The sequence below is a fragment of the Drosophila serrata genome, unplaced genomic scaffold (genome assembly GCF_035046125.1).
Source record: "Drosophila serrata isolate PLE 108 unplaced genomic scaffold, ASM3504612v1 contig_362, whole genome shotgun sequence".
Taxonomy (NCBI): domain Eukaryota; kingdom Metazoa; phylum Arthropoda; class Insecta; order Diptera; family Drosophilidae; genus Drosophila; species Drosophila serrata.
This window is the reverse complement of record NW_028257260.1, coordinates 1,441,589-1,462,934: the sequence shown is the minus strand read 5'-3', so window position 1 is coordinate 1,462,934 and position 21,346 is coordinate 1,441,589. Positions and strand designations below refer to the sequence as shown.

Below are 21,346 nucleotides of genomic sequence, written 5' to 3'. Positions count from 1 at the left end.
TTACAAATATACTACATGATGTATTATAATTAGTAATTATGCACAAGTAAATACAAATGGTTGCTATATGGCAGCCTGGCAATTTGGTTCGTTCGGTTGGCTCTGTATGATCTGGAAATAAGCTAAAACTGCCAACACTGATGGCACCGAACATGTTCGTTGCAAGTGGGTTGGATACAATACCGATGCGATTTTAAAAACAGTACATTTTCAAACACTCGCTCGCGTAGTTCGTTTGTCGGAGCAGCAGGACGCTGGTTGTTGTTCATCCAAGAAATCGTCGTATATATACTTATATGCTCTGGCATATTGCTCGATTTATAACGAACATACATTATTTTCTTTACGTGGACCTCTTGTCTCGTGTTCGCGTCGTCGTCAGCCGCGGAGTGTTTGTTATTGCTGTTGTCTGTTTGTTTGTGTGCTTTCCTCCTCCTTTTTCGGTGTGCTTTTCGGTGTAGTCTTTCGTATTTATCGCTGCGCTACAGTTACACATACTTTTTTTTCACGTGTGTGCTCTTAGTTGGTGTGCCTCGAATAACTAAGTCAAACAAGGCGCGCTTGGGGGCTGGGGCCACGCCTCTTTGTCAAAACGCCTCCTTAACCCGACGACAACAACACGGCAGCAGCAAAGAAAAAAAAAAAACAAATAAAACAAATTGAAGAGAACAACACGCAGGAGAACAGAAAACACCGAAACGAACATACAGGAGAACAAACAGTTTGAGAGAGGTGACACAGGAGAGCGAGAGTCAGAGAGGAACCGCAAGCAAGAGAGAGAGAGAGAGAGAGAGTGGCAGTGTGGAGAGATTGCAGTTATATTTACAACAACAGCGGAACGCAACACCACTTGATACGAAAATAAACAAACAAAATCAATCAATTAATCAATCTGCTGAGCACGCCCACACCCACAACACTGCACACACACACACACACCCAACATACAACCCACGGGCATACCGATACACAGGCAAGAAGGCACAACATACATAGGACACAGGACAGGACACACGAGTCAACGCCCACGCCCATCGCAAAAAAAAGGAGGGAGTGGCAGGCAGTGTAGAAGGAAGCAGCGAACTAGCAACAACCAGGACGACAACAACACAGCAACAACAGCAGCAGCAGCATGTTCCACTCACTTGCTTTGATGGCCTGCGCACTTGCCGCCCTCTCCCTCGCCCAGGAGGAGGCACCGCGACCAGGATCCGTGGCAGGATCCGACCTTAGCCTCTCCTCCTCCTCCTCCGTCTCCTCAGCCGCCGCTGCCGCTGCCGCTGTCTCATCTCCTCCATCTTCCTTCGCCGGCAAGCAGTTGAACAGATGCCGTCAAAGTTGCTATCAGCAGGTAAGAGTTCCAAGTCCCAAGTCTCTCCTCCGAACCCATAACCCAAAACCAAAAACCGAAAACCCAATACCCAAGATAAGACCCGATCGGATCCGTTTCGATCCAAGACGGTCGTCTTGATGGACAGTTGTGTGCCCAACTGAGCAACCGGCAATATATAAAACACACGCCGTAGCGAAGGCGGGGATATATTGTATGTACACAGGAAGAAATATGTATCAAACAAGGGGAAATAGTGCACCTGCAATTAAGATTCTTGATGATCATTGAAGTAAATTGCCCAAAAGGAGGCGTTTTCCTTTAGCAATTTCAGAAGATCGGAAGTGCTTAGATCTGTTAGGGGATAACAGAAATTAAACTCATTCTTAAGCGATTTTTAAATAGATAAAAATATATATAGAATATAATTTTCAATATATATTTCAAGATATATTTCAATATATATTTCAAGATATATTTCAATATATATTTCAAGATATATTTCAATATATATTTCAAGATATATTTCAATATATATTTCAAGATATATTTCAATATATATTTCAGAATATAGCAGAAATTATACTCATTTTTAGACGATTTTAAAGTGAAGGAGTCATTTCCGACCCTATAAAGTATATATATTCTTGATCAGCATCAACAGGCGAATTGTTTTAGCCATCTCCGGAGGAAAAATAAATTTTACCAATTTTTCCAAATTTTATAAGGGGTTAAAAATGGTTAAAATTTTCAAAAAAATTGAAAAAAAAAATAAATTTTTTCTAAATTTTAAATTGAGTATGCAGATTTATTACCATAATAAAAACAAACATAGGAATGATTTCCTTTTAAAATTTAAGGCATTTTGGGCTTAGTTATGAGTATTTTAAACTTGAATTTGTGGAGAAAATTGTCATATAAAAATATGGATAAATAATTAAATGTATAGCTTATTTTGCCTTTACCTTTGATTTTCATTAATTATTTTTATTATTTAACCTCTTAAATTAAATCATTTTCCCAAGTCAGCTTATTTTGATGCATTTAAAAAATATTTAAATTTAATTGAAAATTTATGTACATGCATACATCAATTGCCCAAAAAAGTACTTTTCCCTCACTTCCCACGAATAGCTCTTCCTCCAGGTAAAATGTAATGGGATTAAGATCACGTTAATTGAGGTCATTCCACATTAGTCGTGGACGACGACCCACCCATTTCTCTGTGTGCAGGGGACCAGCAGTCGCACCGACCCGACCTTCAAGGTTAGGGAATCGATGACGCTGACAATGACAATGACAATGGTCCGCGCGGAGCCAAAGGTAGAGGCAGAGGTTGAGGTAGAGGTAAAGGTAGAGGTACCACAGAGCGATGTCATTTTTTACCCCGGCTTCTTGCTGAGTCTTTATCTTTTATCTACGGGTTGACATCGCAGCCATTGCCGCTGCTGCTTCTGTTGCCGGTTATTAAGGTTGTTTCAGGTAGCCGCCAGTTGCCAGTTGCCAGTTGCCAGAGTAGAAAGATGTCAACTGGGTGGCCATCAAGCGTCGCTAATAGAGATCGGGAATTCAATTTGAGACGGCCATAGACAATGGGTTTGCTCCGCTTAAGGCAAAGCTTTCTCGAATCGAATTTGTAGCCAAGTTGAAAGGATCACGGATGGTTGGATGGATGGTTTGGGATGGAATAGTCGCTCCTTTAGATCTTCAGTGGGAAAAAGCCGCTGACGAAGAAGACACAGAGCCTTTGAATAATTTCGGGCAGGTGGCAAGAACAAAAGGACTGCCCGCACAGATGACAAAGAAGCTCACAGAAATCAAGAAAACAGCTAAAAAATGAACAGATTAAAAAGCTAACATCTTAAACAATATAAATTAAAGGTCATTTATCAATGCTTTCTTTACTAAATTGAAAAAATGGGAAATATCTGGATAGATTCTAGGATTTACAGAAGAAACCCCAAGAAAAGAGTCCTACTAAGAAAGAAAAGATTGATTGAAAGCTGTGTCGTATATTTCAATGTATGTCAAAACCCCCAAAAGGATGAAAATAATAAGATAGATAATGATATTGATAGAATAATATTCTAGACTTGTAACCTACATATCTCACAAGAACAAAGGAAAGATACTTTCAACAGAACCCTTAAGTTAACACTTCTCCAACTTAACAAAAATATCAAGACAGGCAGCAAATAAATAAAGAGAACTTCAACTTCTAATCAATACGTATAACAAAACTTTTCGGGGCAAACAAATCCGAGTTGAAACTGCCACTACAATTGAAACCACCCACCCTCCATAAACATATATACAATATATATGCTAAGACGCGACACTTTCTTATGTTTCCCCTAAAAACAAACTTTGAAACCCCCGGGGATTTTTGGTTATGGGTTTTTTTTTTGGGACTTCCCCCCGTATTTCGTCGTGTAAACTATCCCCGCCGAAATAATTTTTGAATACGTCCCCCCGATGGGATTGAAATCGGAGACGGAAAAGTTTTCCCCAAAGATTTTACCAGTTGAGTTTTTAATGCGTGACTTCCTGGAACTTGGTGCTCGCTGATCTGTCAGCGATATCGGAACAGAAAACAATAAACAATAGGGAGGGTGGAGGAATATATGTACTACTTATGCTGACATCCATTGGTTTGTTCATAAATTTCAATCAAATGAAATCAAATCAAAATTTTCATATCAATTCGATTCGACCAACTCCAGAGAAACACAGATACTCATACACACATACAAATAAATCATGTGGGATAAACACAAGAGTATAAATATCATCTCCGATTTCCAAGTAAACCGAGCTGAGGTGTACGGTCTGGGGTTCCATCTAGAGAAGATAAAGTGAGCGAGCACCGGGACCGCGAAACTGGCCAACCGAGAACCGAGAACCGAGAACCGAGAACCGAGAACTCAGAGGAGCTCAAGAACCTGAGGGGGGAACCTTATGTTAAGACCGACCTGAGCAGCAGCAGGCACATTCAACCCAATTGACTCGAGGAGTGCACATGAATCATGAGTGCTGTGGCGACACTTACAAAGAAACATGGATGAAACTCGAGAGGCAAAAGGCACTTGGACAGCAGTCTACAGTCTATGTCTACGGCACTTCAAATCGTTTCAGGGAAACACTAAACTTGCTTTTAAATATAGACCAAAAGTTTATTGAATTAACTGAAGATGAAGCCAAAGAGCGACATCAATTTATCTAATTTTTCTAGGTTTTGTTAAGTTAAGAGAGTAGATAACTCTAAAGTACTTTTTGTAATCTTTAAAATGCAGTACTTAGTGAAAAAGGGAGTAATTGAGGAGGAAGCAAGGATCTTTTATTCATCCAAGTTCATCTGAGTTCCCTTTGTTCATCCAACTTCACTTTGATCACTTGGCTCGATTTAGTTTGTTCCTAGTTTTATTTGTATATTTTCTGAAATGTTTTTTAACATATATACTCAAAACATAATCAATATAAAGCCTGGGTTTGATTTTTAGTGAATTAACTATGAATATTAATCTGTACAAATTTCTTGACTCAATTTCTATTGATTTTTCACGAATCTCTTGCCAAAATGAATTCCCAAACTTAACTTAAATTGAGCCAAGCTCTTGGGCTTTATTTACACCCAAATCCTTATTGTTGATTATTTCGAAAAAATAAAAGAATAAGAAATTGCAGACTTTAGGCACGAAAATACTTAAGCTTTTCGCTTGCGTGCCTGCATTCTTGATCACCATCATCATCATCTCCATCCGGTATGTCCTTTGAAGTTCCCTCAGCAGAGTTTGAGAGAGAGTATGGGACTTTTGGGTGGTGGCAAGGGCTGCAAGGACCAAAAGGATGCCTGGTCGAAAGTCAAAAGTTCTTAGGGGTTGCAGGCTGGGCTAATTTCATGCTCGTCTCACAGGACTAACTGGAACTAATCCACCCATCCATCCATCCTTTTGGCACAACCCCCCAAACAAAAAAGGAAAAACTGGAGAAAAATAGAATGAGAATGCGAATGAGAATACGTTGCTCAATCAGCGCCAAATTAACACCATGAAAGACTTTTTCTTTACCATAGATGGTGTGGGTGGGTTGGTCCACCGATGGGTGCTATGTGGTGTGGATTTTACCGGGTGGTTCTATTGAAGATTCGATCTTGTTTTATATGTATGCCAGGCACGTAGTTGGGACGCTGCTGGTGGTGGAATCATCGAATATATCCACGGTATGCGTACGTGTCTCATAAAAGCCGCTCAAAAAAAAAAAAAACTGACTGACTGACCCAACTTTTTTGGTAATTTATGTGGCCCAGGGAGTCATGTGCGCACACACACAAACACTGTTAGAAATCGGAGTTGAGAAGGATATATCAATCCTTATATAACATCTATAGATCCTGAGATCTTTGATAGATATGATGTTGATTTGATTATAAATTGATTTATGGCTTTATACAAAAGAATTCTTGAAGTAAACCTTATATTTCATTAGTTTGGGTACTATAGTATGTATTTGAAAAACAAAGATTAGGGAACTAGAAAAAACAAACATATAGAACCTATATAACCAGGCTTACTGCACCTTCCGTTTTGTTTTTTTTTTTTCTGGTCTGAACTCGGGTCTAAACAATCCAATCCAAAAGGTGGGATATACCCATTTGATGTGGGAGTTTTGACACTTTTTCTTTTTGAGTTCCCAGTGTGTATAAGAGGCTAAGAGAGACCCGGTCGAGGGGTGTGAAATACCAGGGCAATTGCATGTAAAAGTTGTCGCTCTGCCTGCGTTTAATTTATATGGCCCAGACACATTTTGGGCCAGGTAGTAGGGTAAGGGTACTGCAGAGTACAGAATACACAGAGTGGGAATTATGGAGTGAGGAAAGACCAGTGAATATGACGCGAAAGGGAAGTGAGAGGGAAAAAGACAGGGAAAAGCCGGCTGGCTAGCAAAGATTTTCAGCCAGTTCAGCATTTTCATTCAGTCATTTGGTCATTCATTCGTTTACTCATTCATTTGAACGCCTTATTGTTGTTACTTATCGCCCAAGTTGTTTCAGGCCTCAGCTCCAGCTTCATTCCTCATCCCCAGGCACATCCTTCATCCTTCGTCCTTCATCCTCCCCTCATCAACATCAACTACATCCTCTACATCTTCAGAGGCCAAAAATTCAATTGAGCGGAAAATATGTTGTCTTTGCGATTTTCCTTTTCCTTTTTTTTTTTTTTTTTTTTTTTGGCATTCGTCGTTTTTATCTGCCACAACTGCTTGGTTTTGCTTGGACTTGGTCCTGCTCCTTGCTCCTTGCTCGTCCTTCTCCTACTACCTCCACCTTATTGTGTAATGATGACAAAGTGCCGCCGTCAAAGTTGGCCCAAAAGGTGATGGCAGCCCAATGTCCAGCGTTGGCATCGTGCTGAATGATCGATCTTTAAGTTAGAAAAAGATAGAGAAATGCATTTAAAGGATAATAGAGAGAGAGAGAGAGAGGTAGAAAAAGTTTGATAACATCGCAAAGGATTTTTCCTTTCAGGTTGAGCAAGAATTATTCAGCAGCTGTGAGAGGTTTAAGATTCGGAAAAGCAAAGGTTTCAAAGAAGTTGCTTTTGGTAGAAGTACAATTATAGGGATTTCAAAGTGAGATAATATCTTTGTATTTACTTTAATTAGGGTAGTTTTTCCTACTCAAAGTCAATAGCTAATAGTTTGTAGTTTTCTTTTAAGGATTTCATAGTGAGATAACGATTTTTGCTGATCAAAAACAGATCTGATAGGAAGAGCTTAGGAAGGTCTTTGAGGTAACATTAAAGTACTTTTTTCGGGTTATTCAATTGAATTGATTGAAGATTCTTTTACCTTATAATAAATAAATAAATAAACACTTAATAGAATAAAACAAAATTGTAATATTCTGCCAGAATAGAAAACTCTTAACTTATTTAAACTTCCCAGCATTCTTGATTATATTAAGGTTATATCTAGTTATTAACCAATCCCGAAAATACTGTTTTAGTAAAAGAAAACAAACAAATTTAGGATGTAGACTTAATAAATTATATATTGAAAATCCGACAGAAGGTTTTTAAGGTTTTTTAAACCCCTAAAAAGCAGTCTCAAAGAATGAAATATTATATTCTTGAGGTAAAAAATTCAACGTTAATTGGTTTTCTTACAAGAACAGAATCTATAGCCTCTAACCTATTAATTTCTGATACAGAAAACTCATTATTTATATAAAATTCCCAACTTTCTTGGTTAAATTAAATATATTTATAATTATTAACCAACTTTTAACGTAATTTTCAAACTTAATTTGATAAATTCAATTGCTGCAATGATCAATTGTAACCCACAAAATTCATGTGACCAATTGAGTGGGAATGTGGCTAAAGATTTCATAAATCTCATGCCGTCGGCAAATGCAATAACCATAAATCTATGTTATATAGCATTTGGAATGGAGTTTTAGGGGTTATTTAACCCTTGGCCTGCTCCCTGTCCCTGAAAAAGTGACAACGAATGGGCAAAGAATTGTGTGTAAAGCCCCGGCCTATTCGATTTGTTTGTTGATGTATGTATATATCTCTCTCTCATGCTTTTTTTTTAATATTGTAAATTTCGAGTCATAACAATTTGTCACGCAGGCATCTCTAATCGCTGTCGGCTCGTTCGCCCATTCATCTGTCTCTCTGTCCAATTCCCATTCATGACAGTCACCGAAAAAGGAGAGTTGGGCTTCGTCCTGGCCCCTAAGTATTACTGGATACAACCCGCTGTTCTGTTCTGTTCTATTTTGTTTCGTTCAGCTGTTTTTGAGACTAAGGCGACAGTTGACAAAGGCTAAGCATGCAGTCCGGCTCTGATCCTGATCCTCCTGCTCCTTGCTGCGTGCTTCCCTTTCGTCCTGTCATGGCAATCCTCCTCATTATCCTCATTGCCGGGAGCGTGAAATTTTCAATTCGCCATAGAGACACACACAGAGAACGTTTGTGGTCATTTACGTATATACAGGATGCGGGGCAGATCCTTGCAATGCGATTTATGGAAATTTTTTCTCTAAATGAATACACAATGTCAAACTATTGTTTCAAGCAATTTGCTATATTGTATTTACCAATTTCCTTAAACTGGGGATTTTCAACATTTTGGTTAATTGTATATTGTAAAGGACAAGTTGATTGTAGGACTCGTATTTATATATGGATTTTCAATAGCTTAAATCTGATATTTGTATTTAAATTATTTAAACGTTTGAGTGCTTGAAAATGAGTTTAAGTTTTGGGTTAAAGTTTTAAAAGAAACTATTACTAATACTGATTCTTAAGTTTTTTAATATTTTATTAAGCATAGAGAGTACAAATAAATATATAATATTTATAGTGCGTTTTGGATATATTCACATACTTTTATATCTAGAGATGATTATAATTTTTAAAACCATAAAAGAAACCTTGTAAAAAGGTGTTTCTATCTTCTTCTGTTTCTTCTTCATTGCTACTAAAAAACTTAAACCTAAAAACCTGAAAACCACTTTCAATGTTTTCAATTCCTGAGGCAGGACTTTAACCATTATCCTTTTGACCGCTGCTGTGTTTATCTACATAGACTGTTTTTTTTCTCTCTCCTCTCTTTTTTTTCTTGCCCGTTTTGCCTTTTATTACAAGTTACAAATTTGCGTCTATTGTTGAGGCTACAAGATACGAGAATGAGAAGAAGATGTACATAGATGTAAAAGTAGAAGATGGTGGAGGATGGAGGTCCTGGCGGAGGCTGCCTGATGACTCCTTGTTGTTTGTCAGGACGGCAGCCTGGGGTCTTGTGCCTGATTACTTTTTCCTAGCTTACTTAAAATTCGATTAGGCCACGCCCACTAACTAACTTTGTCCTTTTGTCGCTCTTTGCAGCTATCCAAGGACTGGCATTATTGTAAGGATTCCGCTGATTGCACAAATGTAAGTACCTCCATCTCTCGTGTGTGTGTCTGTGAAGGCCTAACGATGTCATTAACCCATTAATGATGGCTTAAAAGTCCTAAAAAATATATATACAAATAGATATAAATTCTCCTAGTGCCTGATTTTAAATTGAGCAATCATCATTGCTTTCTCTGTTCTGTGGAGAAAGTTATTCTACAAAATTGAAGTTGAAAATGAATTAGATAAAGACTAGAGTCAAGTTAAAACGCTCTTTAATTTCAAATAATAAAACTAAATTGAAGTTAAAAATGAATTAGATAAAGACTAGAGTCAGTTGAGAATTATAAAACCAAAGCAATAAAATGATACTCAACTTAATACGTTCTTTAATTAAAAATAATAATAAAAACTAAGCAAAGTCTATAAATCTTAAATCTTTTAAATGTATTACAATTTCTTAGTAAGACATTTTTTATGCGACACCCACGCTCTTTTTTTATTATAAATGTTATACAATTTGAAAATTTCTCCACAGAGGAGTATCTTTTTAAATGCTTGAAATTAAATTTACATTTATTATGCCAACCCATCCACCGGGCGGCTTGAAAAGGGTTTTGTTTCGGCACCAAATTGCCAACCGTAAACATTTTTGGGGCACTTACACGGGAAAAGGACATGAATTATTCCCCAAAAAACCAGACAGGCTTTAATGGGTTAAACGCCTGTCGCTTGGGGCAGGGGGGGGGGGAGGCAGGGTGGAAAACTGCGGGAAAGGCGGAAAAGTGGAGAGCCAACCGAGAGATGAACAAATTTCATTGCCTACCTGCGGGCGCGCCACATAATTACAAGAAATAATTGACAAATAGCTAACTTTCCTTTTCCTCTCTCTCTGTCTCTGCTCCTTTTACGTGCCTTGCCGCCGGCGATGTCCTTGTTCGTCCTGGATTTACACGACTTGCTCCATCCCCTGAACCTCCATCAGTGCTGCCAGAAGCTGGTGTCACCCTTCGAGCTGAAGATCCTGAAGGCCCAGCGCCAGGAATCATTAGTCCTCACGGACATCGGATGGGATGAGATGATAGCCAATGCCTCGCGCCAGTGCCTCATCACCTGGGAGGTGTCCGGCGGCGGCCTAATCGGTAACCTGCTCACGGACACAGCCCGTGCCGAGCTCTCCTTGTGGCCGGACACAGTGTACAACATCCAAGTCAAGTGCAAGCACAAGGTAAGTGTCCTTCGCAGAAGGAAATCCAATTGAATTGAATTGAAAAATTGAGAGATGCAATTGAAATGGTGTTTAGACGAAAGTAATCCTTTGAAAAAAAAACAAACAAACAAGTTTGGAATGTATTTCGGTATTTACAAAAACTAAATTTCGCCGTTTTACATTTTCCTCTATTTTTAACCATTGTTTGTATGGCAGCTATATGATATCGTAGTCCGATTTTCATAAAATTTTAAACAACATTTTAAATTAATAACAATACCTCCATAGTTTCCTTCAAATAGCTTAAATTTGTATCAAAACAAAACTCTCGCATACGTGGCATATGATTCCCAACTGGTTCTAACATCCCCGGAACGAAGTGACTGCTGCCAGCCAAGTATCAGATATGTGTTGTGTTATTAAAGTCGCAAGTCATTGTTTATCAGTGTTTAAAGTTAACTGGTCATAAATACATACTGCTCAGAGTTACTTACTGGTCATAGATACTTAGTGTTCAGAGTTAATTATCGGTCATAGTTAAGTACCGATCATAGTTCTATAAATTGTCTGATTGTTCCTATGGCAGCTATATATATAGTCCACCGATTCGTCATGCTCCGATTTATATACGAGTAAAAATAGATACAAGAATAACTCCTTAGTTTCCTTCAAATAGCTTAAATTTGTATCAAAACAAAACTCTCGCACATGTGGCATATGATTCCCAAATGGTTCAAGCATCCCCGGAACGAAGTGACTGCTGCCAGCCAAGTCCCAGAAATGTGTTGTGTTACAAAAGTTGCAAGTCATTGTTTATCAGTGTTTAAAGTTGGTAACTGATCATAGATACTTACTGGTCAGAGTTACTTACTGGTCATAGATACTTAGTGTTCAAAGTTACTTACTGGTCATAGATACTTACAGTTCAGAGTTACTTACTGATCATAGATACTTACAGTTCAGAGTTACTTATTGCTCATACATACTCACTGTTCAGAGTTACTTACTGGTCATAGATACTTACTGGTCAAAGTTACTTACTGGTCATAGATACTTACTGTTCAGAGTTACTTACTGGTCATAGATACTTAGTGTTCAGAGTTAATTATTGGTCATAGTTAAGCACCGATCATAGTCCTATAAATTGTCTGATTGTTCCTATGGCAGCTATATATATAGTCCACCGATTCGTCATGCTCCGATTTATATACGAGTAAAAATAGATACAAGAATAACTCCTTAGTTTCCTTCAAATAGCTTAAATTTGTATCAAAGCAAAACTCTCGCACATGTGGCATATGATTCCCAAATGGTTCAAGCATCCCCGGAACGAAGTGACTGCTGCCAGCCAAGTCCCAGAAATGTGTTGTGTTACAAAAGTTGCAAGTCATTGTTTATCAGTGTTTAAAGTTGGTAACTGATCATAGATACTTACTGGTCAGAGTTACTTACTGGTCATAGATACTTACAGTTCAGAGTTACTTACTGGTCATAGATACTTAGTGTTGAGAGTTAATTATTGGTCATAGATACTTACTGGTCAGAGGTACTTACTGCTCATAGATACTCACTGTTCAGAGGTACTTACTGCTAATAGATACTTGCAGTTCAGAGTTACTTACTGATCATAGATACTTACAGTTCAGAGTTACTTATTGCTCATAGATACTCACTGTTCAGAGTTACTTACTGGTCATAGATACTTACTGGTTAAAATTACTTACTGGTCATAGATACTTACTGTTCAGAGTTACTTACTGCTCATAGATACTCACGGTTCAGAGGTACTTACTGCTCATAGATACTTGCAGTTCAGAGTTACTTACTGATCATAGATACTTACAGTTCAGAGTTACTTATTGCTCATAGATACTCACTGTTCAGAGTTACTTACTGGTCATAGATACTTACTGGTCAAAGTTACTTACTGGTCATAGATACTTAGTGTTCAGAGTTACTTACAGGTCATAGATACTTAGTGTTCAGAGTTAATTATAGGTCATAGATACTTAGCGTTCAGAGTTAATTATTGGTCATAGTTAAGTACTGATCATAGTTCTATAAATTGTTCCTATGGCAGCTATATATATAGTCCACCGATTCGTCATATACGAGTAAAATTAGATACAAGAATAACTCCTTAGTTTCCTTCAAATAGCTTAAATTTGTATCAAAACAAAACTCTCGCATACGTGGCATATGATTCCCAACTGGTTCGAACATCCCCGGAACGAAGTGACTGCTGCCAGCCAAGTCTCAGATATGTGTTGTGCTTTAAAAGTTGCAAGTCATTGTTTATCAGTGTTTAAAGTTAATAACTGGTCATAAATACTTTCTGTTCAGAGTTACTTACTGCTCAGAGTTACTTAGTGATCATAGATACTTTCTGGTCAAAGTTACTTACTGATCATAGATACTTACTGGTCAGAGATACTTAGTGTTCAGAGTTACTTACTCAGAGTTAATTACTAACATAGTTACTTACTGATCTTAGCTACTCAATGTTCATTCATACTTCCTGATCAGAGTTACTATTGATCTCTATTGATCATAGTAAGGTTTTAGGTTTTAGAAATTCCTTTAAAAATGTTTATTAAAGAATGCTAAAAAATGTTCGAGATAACAAATTAAATTTAAATTGGTTTTGTTACTTACAATATAATACTTTTGGCATAGTTTTAGATACATTTGAAAAAGAATTTCAAAACTTTAAAGATGTGTGTGGTACTATTGATCAAATAAATAAGTTGTATAACACCATAACATTTTTATTGGAATTTGTATTATACTCTGAGAAGAAACCATCAAGCTTACCTAATATCTTTCTAATATATTCCATTTCTTAATTAATTTTCTCTACAGCTCACGGGTCTGATGCGCCGTTCGATCAAACTGAATGTGGACACCAGCCAGTTGGTGGGCACCACCACGACGACCATGCCATCGAAGAGCGATGGACATCCATCGGCAGAGGCACGGGAACACTCGGAATCGCAGTCACACACACAGCACAGTGTGCACACCAGACCCACGGATCGGGTGTACATCATTAGCGCCTTGCCCACACCCAGCGAACTGGGCGGTGTGGTCTATCCGGCCTTTGGTGCTCTGGCCTTCTTCCTGGCCCTATTGGTCATGTTCCTCTTCCTGCGTCCGCAACGCAAGCGCTTCCATCACCTGGACACGGACAGTGCGGATACGGATACGGCCACGTTAATAGGCGGTGGCGGTGGCGGTGGGCGATCCTCCTGCTCGAGGAACTCATCCTCGATGGATGCCTCCACGCTGCATGTCTAAGCCAACCGGAGAACTTGTAGTCGTATATATACATATATATAGATGTCTGACTATGTGATATTCTGCACCCCAAAAAAAAAAAACAAAAACATAAGAAAAACGGAAGCGAAGACAACTGTGTACATATTACATAACCCTTCCCTGTTCCCTCAAGGATCCCAGATCAGGATCAAAATCGGATTGGATTAGAGTGAAGTGAAGTGAAGTGAAGTGGAACAGTAGTGACAGTCAAGCATTCAAGCTCAACTTAGTTTAAGTTTTATCCTCTGCCATTTTGTAGATCCCGAAGCCAAACCAGCGCAGTCATATAGTTATACACACACACACGCATGATTAACATACTAAACATAGCTCTATATATATATATATATAAACCAACTATATATACACTTAACGCATTTACTATATACATATAGATATTATATATCATAGTTATATACACGCCGACGCAGCTAGAGAAACAAGTGCAGAGTAAAGGTAAAAGCTACAAGATACAAAAGCAAATACAGATAAAAAGATTCGTTTACGGTTACGGTTATGGATATAAAAAAAAGTATATATATATACATATTATATTATATGATTATATATATATTATATAGATCTAGGGGCCAGCGGCCAACCAACTAAATACACCAAACTAAACTGCAACAAATTGCTACAAATTTTTGTCGTCAATCGTCATCGCTCGCTTGCAAAAAAAAAAAAAACAAAAAAAACAAAACAAAACATACAAAATACAATTTGTTTTTTTTTTACCTCGCGCGTTAAAAACAAATGAATGCTAAGTAAATATAAAAACAATAAAATATCATGCATCTCTCTTTTCCATTTTGTGTCGTCTTTAATCTTAACAGAAAAAGAAAAACCAAAACTAAATGAAATTAAGCTAAACAAACAAAAAATACAACTTAAATCAAAACGAAATATTTTTTCAAAATTTTTAAATGTTTATATTAACTAGTAAAAGGAATTAACAACAAAACGTAAACTACATTAACTGACTTACACTGTACTTGAGCATGTAAAAAAACAAAACAAAAAACAAATACAAATACGAGGAGGCGTAACCACAACTAACTGATAACTAAACTAAACTATGGTTAAATGCGGTTAAATCAAAGGTCTAAAAGCTTCGCTACGGAAAAAGCCTGTAAATATTTTAGCCATTAATTTATTTATATAAAATATTAAATGATAAACGTTTTATACTATTTTTTTTTTCTTATTTTTATAAGCAATTGTTTTGTTAAATTATGATTTTAAGGGAAGAACAAGTTTAAATTTTTAACAACAACAACACCACAATGTTAGTTAGTGGAGAGAGAGAGAAAGAGAGAGGAGTTTCCCCAACAATATTTAAATATTTATATATATTTTAAATTGCATTCAAGAATGTGTCTACTCCAATGGTTGTAGTTATAAATTAGTAAACTTCCAAAAATGATATATGTATATATTATATCAGAATAAAATTGCCTCTAGTTTCCTCATAAAAAAAAGAACAACAAAAACACACCAATCTTTTCTTTTCCTACCCAAAAATAGAGAAACTCTGGAGTCTAGAGCAGTGATGGTCAGGAAAAAGTGACATTTGGAGCATATTTCCATTTCCCAAGCCTCACTGATCTCGACTCCCGATAACCATTGCCATATATAAATAATATTTTATTCAACATAAGTTAATTTTAGTTAATAGTCATAATAGGAAGATCCAATTTTCGTTACTCGCATTCTTTAACCTTATTTCGTTAAGAATCACATTATAGGAATAAGCTGAAAAGGATGTGGAAGTGGAGCACTGAACCCTTTCAACATTTATATCCTTGATTTGTTTATTATGTAAATATAATTTGATTTGTTATTGCAGCTCATTCCCTGGCTACTTTTATTTTGTTACGGTTGTGTTGGCATGGGAATATCATACTTCTACTTGGGTTTGATTATCAAAAAAAAGAGAAAAACTAAGTCATCGATTTTTTTTTTTTTTGGGGCTTCCCCTCCTGTTCTCCTCCATTATCATATAAATTAGAGTTGGGATATGCAAATGTGCATTCAAGACAAAGCGGCAAGGAGGGGTCGCTGGCTTCCTGGCCAGGGGTTGATTGGGGGATGAGATTGCGTCGTGTCGATTATGAGAAACTTCTTTGAATAGATGAAATGGAACAAAAAAAAGAATAAAGAAAATTCCTTAACGGGGCGGAGGAGAGAGGGTAAAAAGCCAGGAAAAGTATTCTCCAAAGAATTTCCGATTAAACTTTTCCTTTCTCCTTACGACTCTTGCTTTTTGGTTGAAAACTGGTAACCCCAAGAACTTCCCTTTTATTTTGGGGGGTTTTTCTTTTTTTAGCTCCTTAAAAAGTTTTACATTTTTTACTTCCTTATTATATATATATATTATATACCCTTTCGATGAGGGCATTATCGTTAGAATAGAGTCTTTTGACGCTTATATATTAATTTGTTAATTCAAAATCGAGTTTTTAGTTCTGTTAAAACCCTTCCAGGGAGTTTTATAATTTTATTTAGAAGGTTGCTCTAAGGTATAATACGATCTTTTAGTAATATACAAAATTAGGGTATAAAATTTTCGGTTTCTTGAATTTAGCTTTCTTTACTGTTGTTTCCTTTTAAAAAGATATGGATTTTTAAATGGTATAAAATGTATAAGTTTAGTCGAAATTGGAAATCAAGAGAGGCTTAGGAATGTATATATTTTTTAAGAAAGACTTGAGAAAGGACTTCTAGAAGGATTAGTTAGGAAGGTTATTTAATTAATATTTCATCATTTGGGTCTCAAAAAAAGGAATTATTTATTAAAAATAAAATGCAAAGGATAAATTTTAAGAAATTTAGAAAATATTTTTAATAATAGGATCGCAGTTATTAAGGTTACCGCAAAAGGGTATTCAAAGTTTTTGTTTTTAATGTTTAGATTTTGAATATTTTCTAAAATTTCCTTTCTTCTTTTCACAATTAATTATTTTTTCTAGGTTTTTTTGTATTTTGTACTTTGTTTTTCCTGCTTTATGGCTAAGCAAAGGGGGTTGGCTTTTTGTGGCGGCTACTTGGCTGCCATTAGACCGCTTTAACCCGGCTGCAGGCCCCCCTTTTTCCCTTTTGCCGCTGGGCCACTTCAGCCTTGGGCCCCCCTTTCCCCCACACTCTCAATGTTCTCAAGCACTTTTTATAAACCAAATTAAATTTATATGCCCCTACAGCTCACCGCCACCCCGCCTTCCCTTTTTGGTCCATCTTAACCCCTGTCGCTGTGCTGTTGTTGTGTTTTTTTGTTTTTTGTGGGGCAAGCCAATCCCAGGCTCTCGACGCTGTCAACTGCCAATTAGCTGAGCATTTTTCAACATTTTAAATTGTCTTCACAGAGTGCGTGCCCCTCTCTTCCTCCTAGAGGAAGATATTAGGTTCGGGGGATTGGGATTTGGGATTGGCATGGGGCAAGGAGGAGGTGGAGGTGGAGGTGGAGGTGGAGGAGCAGGGGACTGGCTGCATCACTTGAGTGAGACGTCCACGTCCGAGCGATTCTTTGCTTTTATAACCCCAATAATACCCATTAGGGATGACTGCGTGGGGCATTACCGAATATTCGACCCATAAAAGTCGTGGACACTTTTCCTAGCCATTTAAAAATTTTCCCTTTTGTATATTTATATTATTTAAAAATCATAATTTAACATACTTCCCAAATGACTCTAAAATGTCATTGAATCCTTCTTCCATCTACATTAAAATATAAAATTTCCCAATTTTAAAATGTGAACAAACCAAAACAAACAACATAAAAATCTTCCAAATAAATACATATAGAACGCATAGAATATATATATATTCTTGAGGGAATACAACTAAGTGTGGACTGATGTTGATGAATCTTGATTCCTTTTTAATGTACATTTGCCTATTTTTTACTTCTGAATGTTTTCCAAAGAGATAAATGTAAAAACAAATATATATATATATATATATAGTATAAATTAGGTGTATGTATTGTATAACCAAATACAAATGTTAATTGATCAGAAAAAAAAAACAAAACAAAATTTTTGAACTTAGTAAAACTTAACCATTTTCCAAGTAAAATCGGTACGCTAATAAACTTCTTCCTGATAAGCTAAGAATATTTATACAAAATACATAAACAAAAATAAACTAAATTAAATTATAATAATGAAAAGAAAAACAGAAAGGAAATATATGAATTATTATAAAATATCAGATAGAATTAACTATTTTGTTTATTTTCAAGGAAAATGAATCAAATTATTGTAAAATTAAATGCTAAGATCATCTCGTCGTTTTATTTTTTTTATTTTTGATTCTACTCTTTAAATAAAATGCATTATGTTAATATTAAATTACGATTACATGTCGCAGTGTACTTCTTACTGGACAATCCCCTCATTCAGAATCCACTTGAAATCCACTTTGCTCCCAAACTCCAGCTGGAATCCGTTATCCCATTGGGAAACACCGCTTCAATTGGATTTGAGGTAGGCAAGAGAGAGGGTAACTCTGATTCGAATCTACATCTCGCTCTCTTTGGCTCTGTCGCTCTTTGTGTTTGTTTTAGTCGTTTTTGTTGTTTGGCTGTCAGTTGTGCAGCGCGTGCTTCATTTATCAAAAAGCAATTACAATGTTATTTCGATAAAGATGCTCCAATGCTCCCAATGGACACGCCCACACCCACTCCCACACCCACACCCACTCACACACAAACACAAGTACAGTGAGCAAGCACACAAAAGAAATGAGCGCGCTCTCCCGCTCAATAAACGTGAGCAAGGTGGAGGTGGGTGGCCCAGGGGCCGTGGGAGAGAGGGGCACACCTGTCAAATCAAATCATTTGCCAAAAAAAAACATACCTCTCGTTACCCTTAACCCCTGTGGTAACCCTTTTGGGGACTAACTTCAAGATATCATTTGTTCAATTTAATTTTTTATTGATATAATATATTATATATGTATCTTGAATCGATATTTGTTTATATTTAAACTTTATAATGGTTTTTAGTGTAATATTTACGAAGTATTTAAAATATTAAAGTATTTATTTTGGGTCCTCATAATTTTAGGTTTTCATTTTAAAGATATTTCGAGTGTTCTTCTGTAACCCCTATATCCTTCCCCCACTCGCTCTCATCTTAACCCTTTTGCCCAACCTTTTTGACTTTCGTTTTGTAATATAAATTATCAAACAAAGAAAAGCAAAAAATAACGGAAAAAAACGAACAAAACAAAACTTAAAAAAAGCTAAGAAAACAAAAGCAAATATATAGAGTACCTACAAACATATGTATTGTATTACAACATGAAGAAGGAGATGGAGATGGAAAAAAAGAGTAACAACATCAAAAATTATTAATTCTAAGTAGACAAAAGAAAGTGGAAGATGTTGAAGAAGAGGAAGCAGCAGATGAAGCAGCAAAAACAACCAAATAAAATTAGACTACGACTAAAAGGCAAACGAGAAGAGAGAGAGCAAAAGAGATAACTTTGCTTTGGCGGGTTGAATGGGGGGGGGGAGAGGGGGTGGAAAGTGGGTGGAGGCGTTGGGTGGGAAAAGCGAGCATGTGTTTGTGCCATAAAAGGTTTCTCATTACAATTTTGTTCTTGTTCCCGCTGTTGCCGCTGCCCTTGTTTTGCCTTTTTTTTCTGTGTTTTCTATGTTGTTATTTTTTTTCCTCTGTGTTGTCTTTGCTTTTTTGTTTTTTTTTTTTTTTGGCCAAGGGTCGTCGCATCGTTGCACAAAATTACTTTTTTCCTGGCCTCCCACAAGTGCCGGAGTGTGGAGGAGATTGGCCAAGGGAATAATACAACAAAAGCAGATGCCAGCAACAAGACACTGAACGAAAAGCTTGGAAGTCGAAATAATCATATTTTCCTAATTAATTTCTAATTTAAAAATTGTCATAAATTTTTAAAAATATTAAAGAAAAATCATCAATCATTTAACAAGTTTCCTGTAAACCAACTAAGCTTCAGGTGTCAAATTTTAATGGGCTCTTGATTAAATACAAACATAAATATACGCGAAATGACCTCATTATATTGTTATGACCATAATTATGTACCCCTCTACGTACTTACATACATTATAGCCCAAAAGGATATTTAAAACTTTGCTTGCTGTCGTTAAATTACCTTTCAAACTAATTGGTTTCGTATTCCTTAGAGATGGGAAGTCCCCAATTATTTTGTTCAGTGCAATGGCAGCTGCCCCGAAGGGCGATTTCTGTTCAAGAAAGCAACTGTAGTTCAAAAGGGGGGGGAAGAGGCGAAAAAGTGGGGGCGGCAAAAGGCGGCCAAGGCTGGAGCCGGAAAATTGATAAATTTCTGTGGCAAATTTCCACAAAATATCAAAAGATTAGAGCAACTTTTCAATTAAGAAATGGAAACTAATCTCAATCATTGCAACGACAGGCAGCCCCCGGAGTCCCAGATTCTTCCCCCTTTGAGAGCTCACACAAGGAAAGTACAGTTGAGCGTTCCTATAAATGAATATGGATTTTATTTATTTATTTTACATAATACTTCAATATAAAATTGTTCAAATTTTACAAATATATTTCTGCTAATAGAAATAGTTGTAAGATTGCAAAAATGCCAGAAAGTTTACTGAAATAATGTTGGTTGAAAGTGTAAAGCAAGCTTTACTGTACTTGCACTACACCGAATCCTGTGCTGTAGCCACAGCAGCGACGCAGCAGAGGCAGAGGCAGAGCCTAAAGTAGAGCTGATGTGGGAGCTGATACCAGCACTAATACTAATACTAGTACTAATACTGATACTGATACCGACGGAGATGCTGAATCCGTTTGATTTTGATAGGGAAGCTGCGGCATTGATATACTCTCTCGCACACACACGCACACAGATGCCGATGCCTATGCTGTTTATAGCCGAAGCACACCCACGTGGGAGTTGGAGTTCGAGTGGTAGCACCAGCGAGGGGGAGACTGTGGAGACTTTGAGGGAGAGGGAAAACAAGCACGAGCAACACGAACAGGTTGCAGACAACATGTCGGTGTTCGAGTTGGATGCAAGGGATAAGAGGAAGAGCCGCGTATCCATGTCCACGGCTATATCCGTATATCCTACATCCTGCCAATGCGTCGGCGCCTCTGCATCCTCCACCCCCTCCATACCCCCCTCACTTCTTTGGCGTGGCACAATTCGCGGGCTTCGCAGCTCACATTTAACCTTACCAAAGGTTACAATACGTCAAGAGAGTGCGCCAGTTGAAGAGAGCAACACCCAAAGGAGCATCGCGAGCGAGAGCGTCAGACAAGGAGAAAGCGTATGAAGGAAAAGGGGGAGCTAAAACAATGAACGACAGCTGCAACAGTGATGGCAAAAAAATAAATTATCATTATTTGCGGAACAATAACCATGATTCTTTAAAGGGATTATTTAATTACCGCTTAAATAAATATTAAAAGTTTAAAATTTACACATTAAAATGTGATTTTCGTAATTATTGCATTACATTTTCTTTAAAAGTGACTTGAAAACAAAATCCTCAAAAGATTATCCACAATTGTAAAACCGCTAAACTCGCAACATTGTGTGAGCTGCAAGGAAGAACAC

The 21,346-nt window shown here is 37.1% G+C and overlaps 1 protein-coding gene across 1 annotated transcript; it reads left to right on the top strand.

Moving 5' to 3' along the window:
• The first annotated feature begins 197 nt into the window (after positions 1 to 197).
• Positions 198 to 18,114, top strand: fend (forked end). Its single transcript, XM_020946474.2, has 4 exons — positions 198 to 1,351; positions 9,226 to 9,273; positions 10,220 to 10,462; positions 13,307 to 18,114. The coding sequence occupies exons 1-4, from the start codon at positions 1,133 to 1,135 to the stop codon at positions 13,739 to 13,741; spliced, it is 945 nt and encodes a 314-aa protein (XP_020802133.2). The 5' UTR covers positions 198 to 1,132; the 3' UTR covers positions 13,742 to 18,114.
• Positions 18,115 to 21,346: the final 3,232 nt, after the last annotated feature.